The 19945-nt window shown below is 37.5% G+C and overlaps 1 protein-coding gene across 1 annotated transcript in view; it reads right to left on the minus strand.

Annotated features, from left to right (window-relative positions):
• Positions 1 to 12705, minus strand: part of FSIP2 (fibrous sheath interacting protein 2) — a 34666-nt gene extending 21961 nt beyond the window's left edge. Inside the window, exons 1-4 of the mRNA XM_087819985.1 lie at positions 12676 to 12705; positions 10249 to 10599; positions 3891 to 10020; positions 1419 to 3821 (exon numbers count right to left, since the gene is read on the minus strand). Of these exons, the coding sequence (XP_087676111.1) occupies positions 1419 to 3821; positions 3891 to 10020; positions 10249 to 10560 (8845 nt within the window). The 5' untranslated portion in view covers positions 10561 to 10599; positions 12676 to 12705. The remainder of the gene's footprint in view (positions 1 to 1418; positions 3822 to 3890; positions 10021 to 10248; positions 10600 to 12675) is intronic.
• Positions 12706 to 19945: the final 7240 nt, after the last annotated feature.

Genomic DNA, 19945 nt, shown 5'->3' on the forward strand with positions numbered 1-19945 from the left:
GTGTTTTACATCTGAGCATGTCTGCAGTGATCTATAGGGACCTCATATAATTATTGAAGAAATATTTTTAGTCAAAACCTTTAATGCTATGCTATGTATTACTTAGGAAACTAAGGAGTTATGTTCCCATAAGAACTTGACTGGAATAAAATTGTGCTAACTCCAGAAATGTAAGGAATACATGACTATGTCAGTAGCACTCTAACCCCTACATTGCAGTTTGCCACAAAAATGGAAGGGCCAAGCCAGCCAGGCTTAGGACTCTAATCTTTCCTCCATTCGACAACATATTTACTGCAAATCATACATCTGGCTGAGATGGCCAGCTTCCTGGAGTGGTGGCCAGAGCAACACTCTTGTTTTTCAGAACTGCCTCAGAACTCATCATCTGCTATCCCCCTGCATGTGGAATCAGACCAGCCTTTTCTTTGGCTGATTGACAAGATTTGCCCATATTTAGGTGAAAGGAGTGAGGAAGGAATATTCCACCTGAAAGAAGGGACATGGAAGGCCCTTGGAGATGTCTGAGGATAGAGAATCGATGTGATAGAAGAGCCAGATACCAATGGGATGAGATCATGAATCCCCTTTTTTTAGTTTTGTTTTTCTCTGTTAAGTTCAATTAGGCTATGCTTGGAGAAAGCTTGTTTATGAGCTTGCAGCTGCAGTTATACAGTTGTTCGCTTTGGAAAAAAAGTGCCAGATTTAAGAAAGAAAATGACCTTTTCTTGCAGGTGTCAGGACTGGTAGTATGTGCTCTTGTATTTGAATGTTGGGCAAGTGATATCTCTGGACTGGTAATGTAGCTTACTGGTAACTGGAATTATTGATCCAGTTCAGGGCTATTGCAGTATTATTAGATTTGATTTTATGAAATTGCCAATAGCAAACAGGTTTGGACATACAAAAATGGCTATTACATGTGGCTCAACCTAATATATACTGATAAGCATTCTTAGAAAGAGAGTGAGAATATCATTGTAAGAGTATGTTTAGAGTATTACCCTAAAAGGAATTTAAGGGTACTGCAGTGCAAACAAAACCAGATGTTTAACACCACTGCTCTTACAGACTGTGACTAATAACGGCAGCGACGCCAACTACACCTTGAAAAGATGAATCACTAACCTCCAATCAATTACCTGTGGCTTTGGTATAAAGAAGTCATGCACAAGAACTTTAAAAGCTCTTTGGAACTCATACCTCATTCTTAACCCTGCTTTAATATAGTCCCATTTTCTCTCATCTGCAGATACGGGAAACTGAACAACAGGCCCTTTCAGGTTCAAACCATGTGAATGTTTCACTTTTCTTTTTTAGTGTCCTGATACATTAAGAAGTACTAAATACCCCACCTCCAAAGCTATTTTTCCCCCCTAAATTATGCCAACTCTTAAAGTAAGTTATCTCTTGCTTACCTCTAGCTTTGAAGTTCTGGAAATATGTGACCACACATGTGGTTACATGTCTTGCTACCAAATTAATTTCATTTGGACCCAGTTCGTGATCGGCAAAAGTAATGACTTCAAATTCCTTCAGAGCCTTTATCTTTGGGTACCTCTTATTTTCCCATTTTTGCAATAAAGAAAAATCTCCCCTGCTGGCTTCAGAGTTTGTGTTTCCGTCTCCAGGTAGATAGCTGATTCTTTCATCCCACATTCCAAGCAAAGTTTTCTTCTCCTTCTGTCCTCTAGGGTTTTGCTTTGATATGAAAAATGGCTTCATTGTTTCCATGCTTTCATTAATCAGAGGTTGACTGGGAAAACCATAGCTGGACAACACAGTATTGACAATATTTTCTGCCGCTAAACATATTTTGAGTGGAGAAGCAGTTGTCTGAGTTTGGTTAGGCCCACCAGCTGCTTTGAGAGTCCCATAATGAAACACTTTTGGATTTTTACCTTTTCCCATTTCTATGAATGACAGACTTTGCTTTAATGATTCTTCTGTGGATTCATTCACCCTTTTAAACATTTTTTGTAAGACACTGCCTTCAGGAAGGACGCTCTTCCCTTGTATGGCTTGATCAAATAGCCCTTCCCTTGTACCGTAGTCTGGTAACTTGTTTCCAGAGGATGTTGGCATATTTACTGAATCAGGCCTTTCCACTGGCTCTGAGCTTTTAATTGGGTCTTCCACAGAGGCTCTGGTATATGCAGAAACATTTGGTGAAGCCTTGTACTTATTTTCCATATCTTCTTCAGGATGAAACACGGAACCAGGAACACTAATCTCTGGAGTATTTCCAAAACGAACTCCCTTTAACTTTGGCTTGGGAATTTTTATATTTGTTGCCAATTCAACCTGATTAACAATGTAGGTATTTTCCACTTCTGGGAACAAACTTTCCATTGGAAGGGTTTGGATCAGAGACTCATTGAAATGAGTGCATTGGTCTATCAGTGTGCCAATGATCTCGCTTGCTACCATGTTCTCATTCAATATGCTGTTTGATGGCTCTACTTGGCTTATTTCTTTGTCTAGCTTGTTCTTAATGATTCCAAGCATGTCACTGATGATATTAACAGCATATGTAAGTAATTCTGAATGGAATGAGTGAACCTGCAGAAAAATATTCTGGACATTTTCCTTGGAAATAACAGCACTTGACTTGGATTCATCGGCCAACTTTTTCAGGGATTGTAATTCTGGTAACATCTTTTTGCTTAATACTCTCTGCTGCAGAGGAAAAAAGTTTTCTATAGGCATTTTCACTATTTCAGAAAATTCATGTTTAGAGACACGTTTAAACTGTAAGTCTACAAATGACTCTAACATGTTTAAAACCCTTTCTACAATTTCTAGAACAATTTGCTTGGTAGAACCCAAAGAAAGTTGGTCTTTTGTGTTCATGTAATAGATTGGTACAGTGCTGAGGATGTCCTTGGTTGGAAAACTGTATTTACTTTTAGTAGTGTGTTCTATTCTACTTGCTAGTGTTTCTTTACTATCTGGGGTGGGCATCTGGGACAAAAAACACAGCTGTAATTTTTCAAATAGCATTTCAACGATTTCCCTTCCAAACATATTGATTTGTGCTTTGGTATCTTCAGCTCTAGTAGAAGCTTCTCTAAAACCTTTATGGAACCTACTTTCACAATCCTCAAGATGTGGCAAATTTAAAAGTGAAAGAGAATATCCTAATTCCTTTGATTTTATTGAAATTACAGTCAAAACATTTTCAGCTATCATCAATAAGTTACATTTTTCACTTTCCATGTCATTTGACTCTGCCTGCCATTTGTCAAACATTTTTTTAAATATGCTGTCTTTAGGGAAAATCTGTTCTAGCTGTGAGGAAACATTTTCCAAGTAAAAACAGGCTTGTGTTTTGGCAAGACACTCTGTACCTATATTCCCCTGTGAATGTTTGAGATTATCCAGGTGTGAGAATTCGATCGGATGAGCCAAATCGTAGTTATTTATAGCATATAATCCTTGTAAAACTGTATTAACTATTTTATTCGCTGCCATGATTTGATCAAATGGTAAAGTGTTCCCATTGACCGTTGCTCTCATCTGCTTCACCTTTTCAAATTCTTTCACAGTTGCTTCCAGGATATTACTTATTATATGCTTGGCATACATTTTCAGGTCTGAAGTAGGCAGTTTCGTTCCTGGTAAACTTTTGGCATCTCCTGTTGTCAGGATGTGCGGCAGCCCAATGGCAGTCTTGGACTGGCTGTCTTTTGAAGTCTTCTCTCCAGGACTTAACTTGGTCTTGCTTCTGGACTTAGCACCACTAGGTCCTAGGTGCGGTTTTGTTTTAAATTTGGGCAAAGAAGTAGCTTTTGGTTTTGTTTTTAAACTTGTTTTAAAACCTGACTGAAGGCTGCCCTTAGGGTTCACGTTAAAGCTGTGTAGCCTTAGAGGTTGCAACTCATCAGAACATCCTTCAGGAGATGAAGCCTCTTCTAGGTGAAATGAAGCAAAATTTGTGATCTTGTTGAGAACCATTTGGACTAAATCCTTCCCCACTTGTAGTGGTGAATATTGCAGAAAGCTGTTTTCTAATAGAGAGAGGTTTTGATTGCCTGGGTAAGGATAAACCTGCGGTATCACACATCTAGTGGAATTAACTCCTTTTCCAGCTTTAGTTTCTCTGGCCCATGATGGTTTCTTGGGTAAGGTGTCACTGTTGTCACAAGCTTCTTTTTTGTTACTTTCGTATAACAGTGTCACAACCACAGCGTACATCTCCCCCAAAACAATTTCCACTATGTCATTTGCTACACTGTCAATATGTGATTGAAAAAAGTTTTCTTGTGTTATGTCTGATGTTTTAATTTTAGAATTAGATACAAAGTAGGAAATTTCGTTAAATGGAGGCAAATGGCCTTTGATTTTTATTATTTGTTGATACACTTTATTTAAAACTTCTTTCACTGGACCCAGCAAGGCAGTTTTTTCTTTTTCTTTTGATTTTCCGTTTCTCATAAATATTTCTTCCAAAACAATTCTCTGGCTTTCCTTTTCCAATGGCGTCTGGTTTTGTTCTAATGGATACTGTGAAAACAGAGATAACTCGGTGGTTTTTTCCTGCTCTCTTTGTCCTAACAGTATTTCATTTGGTATAGCTAATTGTGAAAATATGTTGGGATTATCTTTTGAGTAAAAACTAATTTCCTTTACAGATCTTTTGTCATTTAAAATCTTTAAGGTATTGTTGACAATTTCACTCACAATGATGTTTTCTTGGAATGAAATATTATTTGAATATAGGCATGCCTTTTGGATTTCTAGGTCTAAGTCACTTTTAATAAGCTTCAAAATGACACTGGCAATGTCATCAGCATATTCCTTAAGACTAGCCTGTGATAAATGAATTGTGGATCCAAGGTTTTGTCTGTAACTAGCAAAAGTGGAATCTGTGAGTTCCTGGCTGACAATAGTTTCAGTTGATAATTTCAGGACATTGACATTTGATTCTGTTTGGCTTGATTCATGAAGAATGCTGTCCTCCTGTTTGCAGTTTTCCAGATCCGGGTCAACAAGTGACTTTTCTTTAGGCTGGAAAGCAAGAGTAATTAACGAATCTATTCTTTTTGTGGCAAAAGATTCTAGCTGATTAAAAATAGTTTTGGTGATGAAGTGAGCATTTTCCTCACATGGGTCTGGAGAAGACTTCTTGGTGTCTTCTTTCTCTACTACAGTTATCTGCCTATCAACAGCATAAGCTGATTTAATATTTCTTGAGGAAGAAAACCACTCTGTTTTTCTTTCACTTTTTGACCCCATGAGAGGAGGCAGTTGGCACTCTGCTTGTGGAAACATATCACAAAAGGTAAGGGGCAATCTTGCAGAAGTAGGATCCTCTGCTTTTATGCCAAGCATGACAGTAGAACTGAGATTATGAAGGACAATATCCACTATATCATTGGATATCAAAATGACATCTGATTTAGGAACTGAAAGTTTTGGAATAACCCTATTTGCACCCTCAATGTACATTTCAGCATTTGCTCCAAAATGTTTACCAGCTCTGCTATATTTCAGAGTGGGCATGGTACATGAGAGATTATTTTGATGCAGTGTTTTTTCATAAATATCACATAAGATGCCTTCAATGATATCGTGTATTTGAAACTGAAGTTCTTTTCGATATTCAGTCTTATTAAACATCTTTTCAATAATGCCTTCTTGCTCACCTGAATTAAACTCTTTGTCAGAATCATTTTTGTCACATTTGCTTTTAGATGATACAATATCTAACACTGTATTAACAACTTGACTTGCAATAGCTTCAGAAACCACAATGTTTTGAGTTAAGAAAGGACTTTCCCTTTCTTTTTCTAACTCATATTTGATTCCTTGTAAAATTTTTCTGGCTACTTCTGTTGCATGTGTATTTAATTTATTTAAAGAGAGTTGGCATGAGTTGGTCTTTTCTGACATAATATGATTCACTGAGAAGCTAGAAAATTGATCATCAGAATATAAACCTTTGGCTGATAATGCTTTGCTTAATATACTCTTATCCTGCTGAACAGGTAAAGGCATTGGAACTGTGAACTTGATTTGGGGACAAAAGAGAGATTTTACTTTGTAAGTAGCAAAAGTTTCTAGATTTGTTAATATTTCCTGTACAATATCTTCAGCTACATTTATTTTGGCCTGTTTGTCAGCACTGAATCTGGACTGAACAGTACATGGATTCTTGTCCAGCACAGTAACAGAGGACTTTTCTCCATAGGCTGGTACATGAAAAGAAACATTTGCTGAAAGGGTGATGGTTTTATACCTCTTTTGACTTGCACTTCTCTGTGTCATGGCAGCTGAATAGAGTTTGTGAAATACGGTTGTAACAACATTATCTACCACTATGGTTACATCTGCTTCAGACACTAAAGGACCAGTCATCTTATCTACAAATGGAACAGATGTTGGAGCAATCGGCTCATCAACATTTTGAGGGATGCCACTTAACTGCGAGTGGGAGAGAGAAAGCACATTTAATTGATTGACCAAAGCACTTTGAAAAATTTCTTTCAAAATATGTCTTATAATGGGAACGACTGGAGATTTCTGTGGTTCCTTCAGTTTCACTTGAATTTTGTTTAAGGTCCTTTCTAGAACCCATGGTTTAAGAGAATCTGCCTCTCTGCCTCCTCCTGGTGATGTTCTCTCTCCACTGACTTCTTTCTCTGCAGGTGCAGCGTCGTCTAGAAATGAATCTGATTCCGCTCCTCCAGGAAGAAAGTTTCCATAGGTTGGCCTGTACCGGTAAGTTTCCATGCCTCTTTCTTCAGGTTCAGTTTCATTAAACACATCTGAAGATGCTGCATCTAAAATTAAATTGACTACGTCCGTAAGAATTTGTTTCTCAGGCGATGGGGTCTTTACACTTGTCCTTAAATCTAATGAGTTCTTATTTAACTCTGTCTGAATAGCTTTCAAAATAGTACTCGATACCTTCTTTGCCTGTGGGTACAGAGCAGACTGCAGCAACTCTTCACATGTGTCTCTGGAAACACTGGGACTATCGCACTTCAAGTCCATCTGATTGCCTTTTTTATTTCCGTCACTAGTAGAATCCAGAGTTTCTAAATTTCCATTGGCAAATCCTTCCAGTTTAGCGAAAACCATATTAAGAATATCAGAAGCCATAGCTTTCAGTTTATTTGGATGTGTTTCTTTCGTGCTCCCTGTTCTGGGAGACCCAGGAGCAGTCGTTTTTGCCTCCCTGTTAGCCACGTCTTTATTCCTCTCCTGGACCATGCTGGAAACTATGCTGGAGATGATGTCAGTGCATTTGGCCACTTCCTCAATAATTGACTTAAATGATAGGCTATCAATGTCAAGAGACTCCGAGACAGCTTTAATTCCAGAACTTGCAAAACTGGTGTCCGTGTCAACACTGCATAATTTGGCGAGGATATATTCCAAGATTGTTTTGGAAATGAGCTGAATATTAGACTTCAGTTTAGTAGCCATTGGCCGATTCTCACCCATCTTCTCTCCCTTCTGCTTACGACAAGACGGCTGGCCCTCAGGAGGAGCGCCCATGAGCTTATATAACATTTCATACAGCGTTTCCCCGATACTATCTAACACTTGCAATTTGGCGTTCTCTTTGAGATCTTGTCCACTGAAGTCACTATGGAGAGCACGTGGAGCAGCTAGATATTGTTGAAAAGACGTTTTATCCTGCCTGCTTGGCAAAGTGCTTTGTTTTTCAGCACTGTCAGATCCCTGTGAAGCTGAAGGCCCCGGCTTATCGGCAGGGGCTGGATTACTGCTTCTACCTGAATGTCCACTTGATAACATTTCGCAAATACAGGTCAGTAATGGAGATGCCATCATGTCATCGTTGAGACCTGAGACGAGAGATTCTAATTTACCGGTGCCAGCAAACAGTTCTTTACCTCTAAGGGACCTGGTGTGGCCTGTTTCCTGCAGGTTCGGGTTTTTCTTACCGAGTTCCAGTTCATTCTGGATAGCCTGCAAAACAATGTTCACCACCTTCGTTGCGTAAGCACAAATTTGAGAGTGTAGTGAAGATTGCTCTGCACATGAAGGTCTGAAGCCCATTTGCAATTTTGGATAAATGAGCGACTTCAGCCTTTTAAAAACTGTGTTAATGATGGTATCAGTAATATCATCTACCGGTTTAGGTTCGCTTTCCTCAAACTTTAACAGGGAAGGGTTTTCAGGATCTAAGTTGAGTGACGATAAATATTTCATTTTCTTTTCACTGTCAAACCATATTTTTAATGGTTTTTTATTTGGCGCCTCTCTGACCATAGCGGGGGTATCAGAACTACCTAGAGAAGTTTGATGACCCGATGATGAAATGAAACTTCTGGTGGTATTGGGGATGCAGCCTGCTGCCCTATGAAGTATATTTAATACAGCATCTGTTATCTCTTGAGCCACTGTATTAACTTCGGACACAGAGAACATCTGGTCTATCCATTCTTGAAGCGACAGTCCTTGAGGTTTTCCTGAAACAGGAACTGGAGCTTTCTTGCTAGTTTTGCTGCCTGAGTGACCAGGAGGAACAGAAGATATGTCCTTGAGAACTTCTGTTAAAATACTTTTGATTTCTTTTGATGAAGCCTTTTGTATCTGATGCTTTTGATCTTGGCTGAAAGTCAACACATCTTTACTGAAACAGGTTTTTTTCTTTAGCATTTCTTTATTATTAATACATGGTAACTTGGTCTTTAATCCATCAGAAAATGCAACTTTGCCTCTTAGGGAAGCAGGCCTCGGGGGTGGTGTGCTACTACTTTTGTATTCAAAACTAGTGTATCCTTTTGTAAACCAATGTTCAGGGTCCTGCCCTTGTGATTTTGCCTTTTCATCTTTCAAAGACGAATTGAGCACATTTTCAACAATTTTGTCTATTTCTTCATTTTCATCTTCAGTGTAAAGAACCATGCCAGGAACATTAATAGGTGGTAATGGTTTTCTAGACCCAGGACCACTAGATAATGTAGTGCCAGTTAGTCTGTACTTTTCTTCAGTGTCAGAAGGATTTCTCAGTCTACAGCGTCTACTTTTTTGAGCAACCGCTTTTACTGGCTCCTGATGTAGTTGAGTGAAAATATCATCAAGTAGCTGGAGGAATACTACTGTTTCTTCAGATGCAATGAGTCTCTCATTTTTAAGTTCATTTTGTACGTAGCCTAATATAGTGCTGATTGCTTCTTCTATGTAGCCAACCAAAGGAGACTGGGAAACAATATTTGACATTAAATTTTTTATTTCTTCTTTAACAATTAAATTAGCTGCATCATGTTCAGGAGCACATTTCTTTTTTTCAGTTTTTTTAAGGATCATAGATGTTGGGTCTGTCATATCTTCCTGATAGGAAAGTTTAGTTGCATATTCGAGGTAAGGAAGTTCATCTTGCTTATAAGATGCAAGGGTGATCAGCTTTTCTAAAATGGCATGCACCATATCCTCTGCAATATCACACATGGGTTCCATAGTACAAGGCAGTGAAACTTTTAAAGGCTTTCCACTCAGTGGAGTGAGATATTCTCTAGTGGGTGTTAAGCATGGTGTCACTTCAACTGGCCAATCTTCTTGTGAAAACATCTCAACACATGTTTTCTCAACGGCAGACTGTAGCTTCTCAAACATATTTTCCACAATCTCTGAAGCTACTGAGCTGATATCAACATTGGAGAGCAAGTCTCTTTTTTCAGGCTCACTTTGGTCAACAAAAACTTCAGCAGTAACAGAAGAAATGGAGGGAATGGCCTGTGTTAAGTCAGACATTATTTCTTGAAAAATGCTTTCTAAAATCAATTCAGTTTCCCCTTTTAAATGACATTTAAAGTTAACAAAAATTTTCTCTAAATTCTTTATTTCAGCTTTTGCCTTTTGATCAGAAGACTGTAGCTTCTCTAAGGCCTCTGTCTCAGTGGTAGCATCCTTAGATTTTTTTGTGCCTCTTTCAAACGATACTAACAGATGACTATCAGATTTACAACTTCTGAGCTCAGGGTATGCATATATCCTGCAGGTTTTATTATATCTGCATTCAGATGTTATAGGTTGTCCTTTCATGTGATACGTTTTTTCAACAACTGTTCTTTCCACATGGGCAGAAGGTGGTCCTTGCATGTGATACGTTTTTTCGACAACTGTTCTTTCCACATGGGCAGAAGGTGGTCCTTGCATGTGATATGTCTTTCCAACAACTGTTCTTTCCACGTGGGCAGAAGGTGGTCCTTGCATGTGATATGTCTTTCCAACAACTGTTCTTTCCACATGGGCAGAGGGTGGTCCTTGCATGTGATACGTTTTTCCAACAACTGTTCTTTCCACATGGGCAGAGGGTGGTTTTAAAGGTGTAGAAGGTGTAGGTGGTCGCCTTACTGAAACGTCAACTGCAAAAGCACAGGGCTCTCTCTGAAATGTTTTAGTTGTTGCAGATGTGTAGCTTCCATATGTAAACTCTTCGCTGCATGTGCTGCAGAAACTTGAACTCTCTGAAGAGAGGACAGAATCATCAGACACTAGGTATGCATTATTTTGCAACCTTTCTTCATACTTTGTAATGGCTGGGTATAGTATACTGGTCACTGTAGCCACAACCCAGGCCATTATATTTTGAATTATACTATGTAGTTCTTCAGAAGTTACCTGGAAAGGAGGCAAGCAGGGATGAAAAGAAAATCATGTAGAAACTTACTCTATTCTGAGATAGAGGGTAACATTTTTTTTTTTTTTTATATCAAGCAATGCATAACTGGATACCATCATGGTTATAAAGAGAATGTGTAAAGAATCTATTTAGAATTTCAGATTAATATCAAGTTGGTTTAGTCTGTACTACCATAAAATATTTTTATATAAATTTCCACTTGATTCAACATTGGAGAGCAAGCCTCTTTTCTCAGACTCACTTTTCAGGGAGTTCCCTCACAACTCTCCCCTCCCAAACATTTAATGCTGAGATATATGGCGTTTTTATTAAAAAAAGAAAAAAAGTCACCAAATTGCTGTCTAGAATCATAATAGGCAAGTATCTTAGCAAGAAGAAACATAGTGTCTATGACCTGGACTATTTCTAAAAATATACCAGGTTATTAATAACAAAGTATTTATCAAAACAGATGTAATTAAAACATTTAGTCACTGTAGAAGCGTCTGCCTGGCTAAAATGTAAGGGTGGAAAATATTTCATCTCTCTTCCCCATTCCCTGATGCAGGGATGAGCCTATGATCTGTAAATTACTACAGCTAATTGTTAAGAATTATTTGGTAGAAACCCAAAAGTTAATGCCTTATGGAGATTGAATGTCTTTGTATCAGTGCAAACTGTCTTGGATAGGAAGGCTGAAAAAAGATGATGCAGTGAAGGAACCATTAGCTTAGCTAGAAAATAAGCGCCAAACTAGAACTGAGTCTTTAAGCATCAGGGGGGCTATGAGCAAGGGAGAATTTCTCATTTTGAGCTGGAAATATAAACCAAGGACATTCTTTGGATAACCATTTCCTTAGAGGTCAATGATACTGTTACAGATTAAACTGGACCAAGAGTAGAAACAGAATGCATTTGCACAATTCTATATACCTCTACTTACTGAAAATCTACTTTGGGCTTGCAAAAATCCTATTGCCTGTAATAAACGAGTAGATTGTTTTTTGATTGTTATTACTTTTAAGACATAAAGGCTGTAAATAGGAATTGGCAGCAAAGCTGATATATAGGTGCCATTTTTTTCTGCTCTAATCATCTAATCTTCTAAAGGTGTTTTTTCACTTTTTGTACAATTGTACCACATATTTTGGATGACAGCATATGTTGTATAATACTTGTCTCATGTAATCACGTCCTAAATAGAATACACTGAGAATAAAATCTAAATTTTAACAGATGAAGTAATTGTTCTTATCCATTACAACACTAATACATTCAATATATATCATTTTTCATATAATCAGAGGTAATAAACAACAGACCTACATTGTTATTCTTAGGCAAGGTGAGAGGAAGTATTTCTGACCTTGATATATGAAAAAGAGATATTCCTAAAGTTTTCTATGTAGTGAAAGTTTTTAGTTGCATTGCATTATAATATTATCCTGAGAAATACTCTCTTGAATCAAAGCGTTTGTGTTTGCTATACATTCTTTGAATTGAGCAGGGGTCCACGTGAAAAAGTATGTCAGAATATGTGTTGTCCTCCAACCCCTTTCTCTTTCCTAGCTGGTCTGACTAGACCCAGAGTTGTGACTTACAAACATACACTCCTATCTGTCTGTTCCAAGTCTCAGCTCACTGGTGACCAGGTACCTTCTTATGTGACCTTCTTGAGTGACCAGCTCTCTTCCTATGAAAAAGACTAGGGACAAACCCAAGCATCCAAGCTTACCAGCCAAGTCTGCAAAGCCATATCACTTAGTGGCTTCCCATGACAGAATGGGTTTGTGATATCCGATGCTGTTCTTATAATGGCTAGGTCCCTGAAAACCCCTGCCCCTTCTATCACCATGAGACCCCTTCCTGAAAGGCCAACATTATATTTTGATAAGAACTTTAGACCACTACAAAATCCAAGAATTAACCAAAAGTAAACATCAAAGAAGAAAAAAGAGCAGAGAGAGACTAATAGCAATAGATTACTCATTATTTGATTCACATTTTTTTCTATTATGATGCATTAGAAAGCATTTTGTACATGCTGCTTTATCAATGGATTTTATGATACATACTTTTTTTTCCAAGTAGTTTTGTAGGTTATTCTGTTGTCTGTAAAGTCAAGAAAGGTCATCACTTAGTTATTACTTAAGGTCAAAAGTTTATGGAACTTTTCCCAAAATTTCTAATCATTGGATCAGTTTCTTCTCTTTCTACCTGAGAGTTTTTCTACAGAAATTCAAAAGGAAGAATAAACTTTATTTTTGTCACCCCCCCCATTACCTGCCATTTCCCCTCCTCCTTCTGTGCTGACCCACATGCTTTATTACTCAAGAGCAGTAATAAAATATACATCTTACATAATGCATAAATAGACATCTATCTGAAAACTCTACTGCTGACCAACCTTATCCCTGCCTGGGTCTCTGAGGAAGGGCATAGAATTGGAGGGAGAGGGTGGGCTAGTCCTTCCTGGCTTCTAAAAGACATGAGGTGGCAAGGCATCTGACCAGAACTTTCTGATAATTCTTTCCTTACCTCAAATCCCATAGTCCCACCCACATTCTTGTCAGATAGTAGAAAGGGAATACGTGGATGGTCATTTGATAACTATGGTTAAAACCATAGGTTCCTAGCCATAGTCAATGCAATGATATGTAGCCCTTTCTGCATATGACAACATTCTATCGTGTGTTCTAATTAGAATATCACCACGCACGGATATAAAAACATAGTTTTCTGAATTGTAACAAATAAAATGAACTACTCAATAAAGAAAATTTTAGAGTAACAAAGCAAATAGTTAATAAGATAATATCTAAGACTGTAGTCCTGGTTTACTTTCATGGATTTCAGATGTACATGATATTGATTTTCGTGTGGTTCAACATGGGCCCTTCGCTTATCCTCTTGCTTCTTTCTTAAAAGAAAATTGACACTCCTTTTTCACTTTTTCTGTGACTACTTTACATTATGAAATTGTATTTTCCCAAAGCCTAAAATTCAATTCTGATAGACATTAAGACTGAGAATTATATCCTAAATCTTGGCAGAAAAAGAAAACCTCACTGGTTTCAGCTCAGAAACTGGGGTTGACAGAAGAGTCCATGCTTAGACTAGTACCGTTTTGCAGCCTGCAACCTGGGGCATCAAAGCTGATGTCAGGGACATAGTCACTGTCTTTTCGCCACTTTTATTTTTTTAGAATATGGTTTCTTAGGTTAACCTAAGCACAGTTTTCTTCTTTTAGATATTCTGCAGCCTAACTCTTCCCATATTCATTTTTCTATTCTCTTCACATTTTACTGTAGGCACCAGGTAGAACTCAAAGAGTCCAATGTATTGATCGACACCTGTCCTCAAATCAGCTTTCTGCCCCAAAGGCACACATATAGATCTAAACAGACCAAAGACCTCGGAATAAAATTAACCAAATAACAGAAAACTTCAACAAAGACCACTGAAAGCAACTGTAATAGCCAAATAAAGGGTATCAGTAAAAATGGCAGAGGAAGGAGCTCTGAAAATTTATTACTCCATTAGGGTAAATTGGGAAATTTTTTTTTTAATAAGTTCATAGTCAATGTTTTTCATGGTAAATTTTTTCATAGTTTTCAGAACTCTTAAAGTTAACTAAAGGCTTTCAACATCCCAGAATGTGTTTATTTAAAAGAAATGGCTCCTCTAGGTAAGAAGAGTGAGCTTTGTGGTATTTCAACTTGGTCTACATCCAACCCCTTTCTCCAGCTCCACAGTGTCCTTGGAAAATTACACCTCACCCCACAGGCACATACTTGTTCCTTGTGGTATCTGCCTAACATCCAGCATTGTGCATTGAACATAGTAGGTTCTCATTCAATGTTTGATAAATAAATTCCCACTTAAAGTCTTTTGGGTTTGGGCCTACTCTCTACACCATAATGTAGTCTTTGTTCAGGCCACTAATGATTTTAGAACTGGTTCCTAGCTTTCTGCCTTCAATTTTTCTTATATTTGCTGCCAGAGTTATCTGTCATGTAAGCTAATTTGACCACAATATCCCCCCTCCAAACCATGTCAATAAATGACAATTTATTAATGCCACCCAATAAGTACACTTCGAATTTCTGACCATTGTTGGCAGGGCAGCAGATTTGTTGCCTTCTTTACTCGGTCACTCCTTACATCTTCCACCCCACTGATATGAACTTACTCAATATTTAAATGAAATGCTTCATTTTTACAACTCTGGTTACCTCCACTGCTCATATTGGCTTTGTCTTCATTCCCTTGGCTCTAAATTTCCATATAAAGCTTTCTGAATATATATTAACATTAGAAATATTAGAACTAAGCAAAAGCGGAGAGGGAGGTGAATAGTGGAACAGAAGCCGATGATTCCACAGTAAAGACATGAAATCTGAAGTTAAATCAGGGGAAGAAGAATGTGACGTGTGCATGTGTGATGGACAGAATCAGACTAGAAAATACTGGCGGCTGTGCTTTGTTTGTACTCTGACGTGATGTTAGTCTGGGTGAGTGCTGCTAAAATTATTTTATTCCTGTCAATTGGGCAGGGAGTGATGAAGCTTCTCCGGGTCATGCACAGAGTTATTCATCTTAGCTGACCTACAATGTTAATAAAAGAGTATCCAAAGTATTTGTTATGAAATATTCAAGTAACCCTATAGTTCTATAATCTTAGATGGGGGGGAAATGAAGAGGCAGGAATTAAACTTTATTATAAGCTTCCTCTGAAAATTTTTATAAAGATCCAGGTATTTACATTGTCACTAAATAAAAATTTTTATATTCAAAAACTGGTCATTTTGTACAGACGTTCATCATTCTCCCACCTTGTTCTTTTTTTTTTTTCCAAAAACTGGACCAGTCAGTTTCCTTCCTTCTGCATCTATTACAGTGCTGTGTATCCTATGAACCCTTAGTAAGTCAGTCAACCTGATGTCCATCAGTCCTAAAGTCAAATCCTCCCTCCAAGGAGTCTTGGTATGAGTAAGTCACTTTTCACCACTTTACACCACTTAACTTTACCCAACCACTTTCATAGACATTTGGAGTTTGTAAAGTATATATCCTAGACTTTATGTGGCATATTGACTTTTTTTTAAAGGTGATAATGTTAGGTCTAACATAATAGTCTCTTTCTTCTAAGGTTGAGAAAACCATATGTAAACACCAGCAGAATAGCTGACCACCAAGCTTGAGGAGTGAAAAATCTCTCATGTCCCTAAAATTCCTTTTCCAAAGGCTTGGAATTTCCATTGTTAGAGGTTATTATTCTGGGTTATACAGCAACTATAATAAATTTAAGAGAGGAATAACTGATTAAGTCATTAATACTTATAGTAACCTCACTTACCATCCTTAGGAAGCCAATAATCTGAAAAGGCCTAAGGAATGGTATGTTTGAAAGGGGAGAGCGGCAAAAGGACAAGTCCATATCCTGAAAAGCCAGCTGAAGAGGTGAGGACATGGTAGGACATGCTTGAAAGTGGCATGAAGGCTCTGAATATAGGGAAAGTGTAGAACCACAATGAGGATGGGGAAATTGAGAAGGAAGAGCATTCACTTTGTTGACTATTTAAGATTAGTGCTGAGAGTTAACAAAAGACAAAATTTTCACTAAATCCAAGAAGAACTACAAGAATGCAGGATCCCACATAATCATTCACTGTTGAATAGAACTTGTGTAATTATTAAAATATTAACTTATAATTACACATTATTTTCCTTAACTACTTACGTATTTAAGAAAGCATCCTGGGCTGCAGCTGGAGCCTGAGGTCCTGTTTATCAGAAAAAGAAAATTATAGTTTGTATCCTTACCCAGCAACTTGTAAAGTTGTAATTAATATCCCCTAGTAGGTGTTTATTCTCTCTTGTCACTGCCTTGTTTGAGTCTGCAGAAACTCTCTGTCATGAAGTGCAAATTCTCTAGCAAGGCATAAAATATACCCTACACTCGGATACTCTTACCTACCTGTCCAGTGTCTTCTCTGGCTAGTCTTTCAGATGTATTCTATGGTTCAAACACATAGAATAACATAATTTCCCAAATGTACCCTATTTTCCATGTTTTCGGAGCCCTTGTTTTGCTCTTTCCTTGGTCAGGAGAACCCTATGTCCTCTTTCAACTTCTCATCTTTTCCGCCTCATTCCACTTGTGATAAGTCTTCTGGAAAGCCTTCCTCCAAACTTGCCTAAGTAAGTGAACACCCTTCTCTATTTCTCCTAATGTATTCTATATGTTTCTATTATAAAACTCATAATGTTTACTCTTCTGTCTCCCTGGCTATGACATAAATTTACCAGTATATCCTCAGAACTTAACATATATTAAGTATTTGATGATGTTTATTTGTTGAGTACATAATTTTTTTGTTTTTAATCGTCACCCAAGGATACTTTTTCCATTGCTTTTTCAAAGAGAGTGGAAGGGAGAGACAGAGAGAGAGAGAGAGAGAGAGAGAGAGAGAGAGAGAAACATCTGTGTGAGAGAGATACGTTGATTGGTTACCTGCCGCATGCATCCCAACCAGGGCCAGGATAGAGCTTGCAACTGAGGTATGTGCCCTTGGCTGGAACTGAACCGGGGACCGTTCAGTCCACGGAGCCAAACTGGCCAGGGCTTGTTGCATACATAATTCAACTAATATGTTTCCTTAACATTTATTCATTGATTTCTGTCCATCTTTTCACACTCCAGTATTGTCTCACTTTCTTTGTATGTAATCTGGCAAAATTCCACTACTGGGTTTTAACAAATACTCCGGATGCTGATGACATAGGAAGTTTTTGTGTAGAATATCTCTACAGATGCACTAGATTGATGTACGTCAATTATGCAAATACTCAAATGAATAAAAGTTTTAGACAAAAAGAATGTCTTGGTTACAGAAAGTAGTATTAGTAATTAGAGCCAGTTCAAAGTCAAATTTAAATGGTAACACTTGTTTTTTTCCTTCCCATTAAATGAGTGACTAGCAGGTATCCATGATTTGTATAAGAAGTCATACTTAAATCCTGTGAAACTTTTTGAGTTGTTTTGTGTAAATATGTTTTTGTGTGTTCCATTCTGGAAAAGAAGTAACTGGAATAAGAGTACAGAGACCTGTGAAATTAAGTATGAAGACAATACTATCTTAAAAGCAAAATAAATAAAAAACTCCTCTGCAGTTTCTAATTAATATACTGGAGTAAATATTCTAAAACAATTTATAACTACAATTCTGTTTAAAATATTATAATCATCCTTTTAAAAACAGCTAAGCTTTCAAGGAAGTAAGATAAATCCTTGAGAGTAAAAAATTGGGGAGAACACAAATCTGGAGTGGTAAGCAGATGCTGAAGCCAATGCCTGCCCTATAGGCACTGGCCATGCCTGCAAACTTACTAGTGGGTCAGAAGATTTAAAATAAGACATCAGGGTAAATAAGATGGGGAATTAAAACTATGAGTCCCAGTCCCCCAATAGACTATGAAAACATGTTCAATGTCACTAATTATCAAAGAAATGCAAATCAAAGCAGCAATGAAATATCACCTCACACCTGTTAGAATGGTCATTATCAAAAAGCCAAGAAATAGCCCAGCTGGTGTGGCTCAGCACAATTTATTTCTGAACTGGGAAGATAGTATGTCTCAATTATGTCTATCGTATAAAAGCTTTCCCTGACTACCCTAGGTAGACCAAGGCATCGTCTTCCCTCTACTTGCTGATTTGTATACATTCCTGTTGTCTTTATTGCACTCATCATATTGTGTTGTGGTTACAGGCATGACTATCTCCTCTCTTCACTGTAATAGCCTCAGGTAAGAACCACTAGTTTTCTTCATTCAATATTCAGCACCATACCCGGCATGAATCAGGAGCTCAATAAATGTTAGCTGAAAGAATGAATTGAAAGATTGCCTAATTTGCTCAGTAGCTGTGGTTGATGTTTACCTGATTCACAGATGTAGCTTGACCTCTTGGTTTGTCCTCTGCTCCAAGCAGCATTTGTCTCCTTCTGTATAATCCAAACAACAAAACAAACATTATCAAAGGATTTTCCCCCCCAGGATTTGAACATCGTGTGTGTGTGTGTGTGTGTGTGTGTGTGTGTGATTTAAGATTTTGAGAACTTCCTTTAAATGTCAATTTTTAACATGCATGCAAATTTTGTGCTGGTTGTATTACATCTATAATTTGCAGAATTTAGAATTTCATAGTTGTATCACAGGAGGTCCACAAGACCACTCACACATTTGGCGATTTGTTAAGACTCATGGGACTCAGAATATATTTGTACTCATATCTAAGATTTATTACAAAAAAAGGATACCCTATAGGATAAGTAAGGGGAAAAGACATAGGCTGAGTCTGGAAAAATCCATACATAGTCTTCCTTATGCTCTCTCTCTCCTGTGGGGGGACATGCTTGAGCATGTTCTTTTCTCCAGCAATAAAAAATGCAGAAGTGAGTGCAATGTTTCTGCCCAGGGTAATTCATTAGTAAGTTAGCAGTCAAGATTTTTTATTGAAGATTGATTATGAAGACACCTCTGTCTTAGCGCATACCAAAATTCCAACCTCCCAAATGGTAATCCAATGTTCAGCAAAAATTACATTCTTTGCAGAGTCTAGGCACAGTGCCCCTCCTATTCAATTAGGAAAAGTTCTAAGTCAGGTAGGGAATGTTAGAGAAGCTAAGTTCCCAAACACTAGCCAAAGGCCAACCCTGCAAGCAGGCCCTTCTAAAAACAATAGTCTCAAGTCTGCTATGTTAACTCTTTTCTGCATAATAGTATTCACTGGTATTCTAAAATTGACTGTCTCTGAAGTGCATTGATTAGTAACTAAAGTAATCACCTCAATGAGACAAAAAGTTTGACTTTTTAAAAAGCTAACAATATAGAAAAGTTTAAGTAGAACCAGAAGACAGACCAGGTTCTGCAGAGGGATATAGCTCTCTAGATTTGTCCAAAAATTCAGCGTGCTCAAGAAGGTAAATCCAGAGCAATAGACTTTTTTTTTTTCTTTCCAATTCTAAAAGATAAATATAGGCCACCAGAAGTAGATTTTCTGACAGTTGTAGCTTGTATATAACATGGAAACAGGATGAATAATTATATTGATAAAATGCTATTTCTCATAAATTAGGTGTTTGTGGACATTTGACACTCAAATCAATGTGAATGGAAAATTTAATAATACACACATTACCCAACAAAGGTCAATTATAAAATGTAAAAACACTCTTTTTTAAAGGAGTTTTTTGTTTTGTTTTTAGTAAAGGATATAGCCTTAGAAGTTTATTGGACAATATGAGAACTTTAAATGTCAAAGTTGTTAAGAAATATTTT

Source organism: Miniopterus natalensis, chromosome 8 (genome assembly GCF_054644295.1).
Source record: "Miniopterus natalensis isolate mMinNat1 chromosome 8, mMinNat1.hap1, whole genome shotgun sequence".
Lineage (NCBI taxonomy): Eukaryota > Metazoa > Chordata > Mammalia > Chiroptera > Miniopteridae > Miniopterus > Miniopterus natalensis.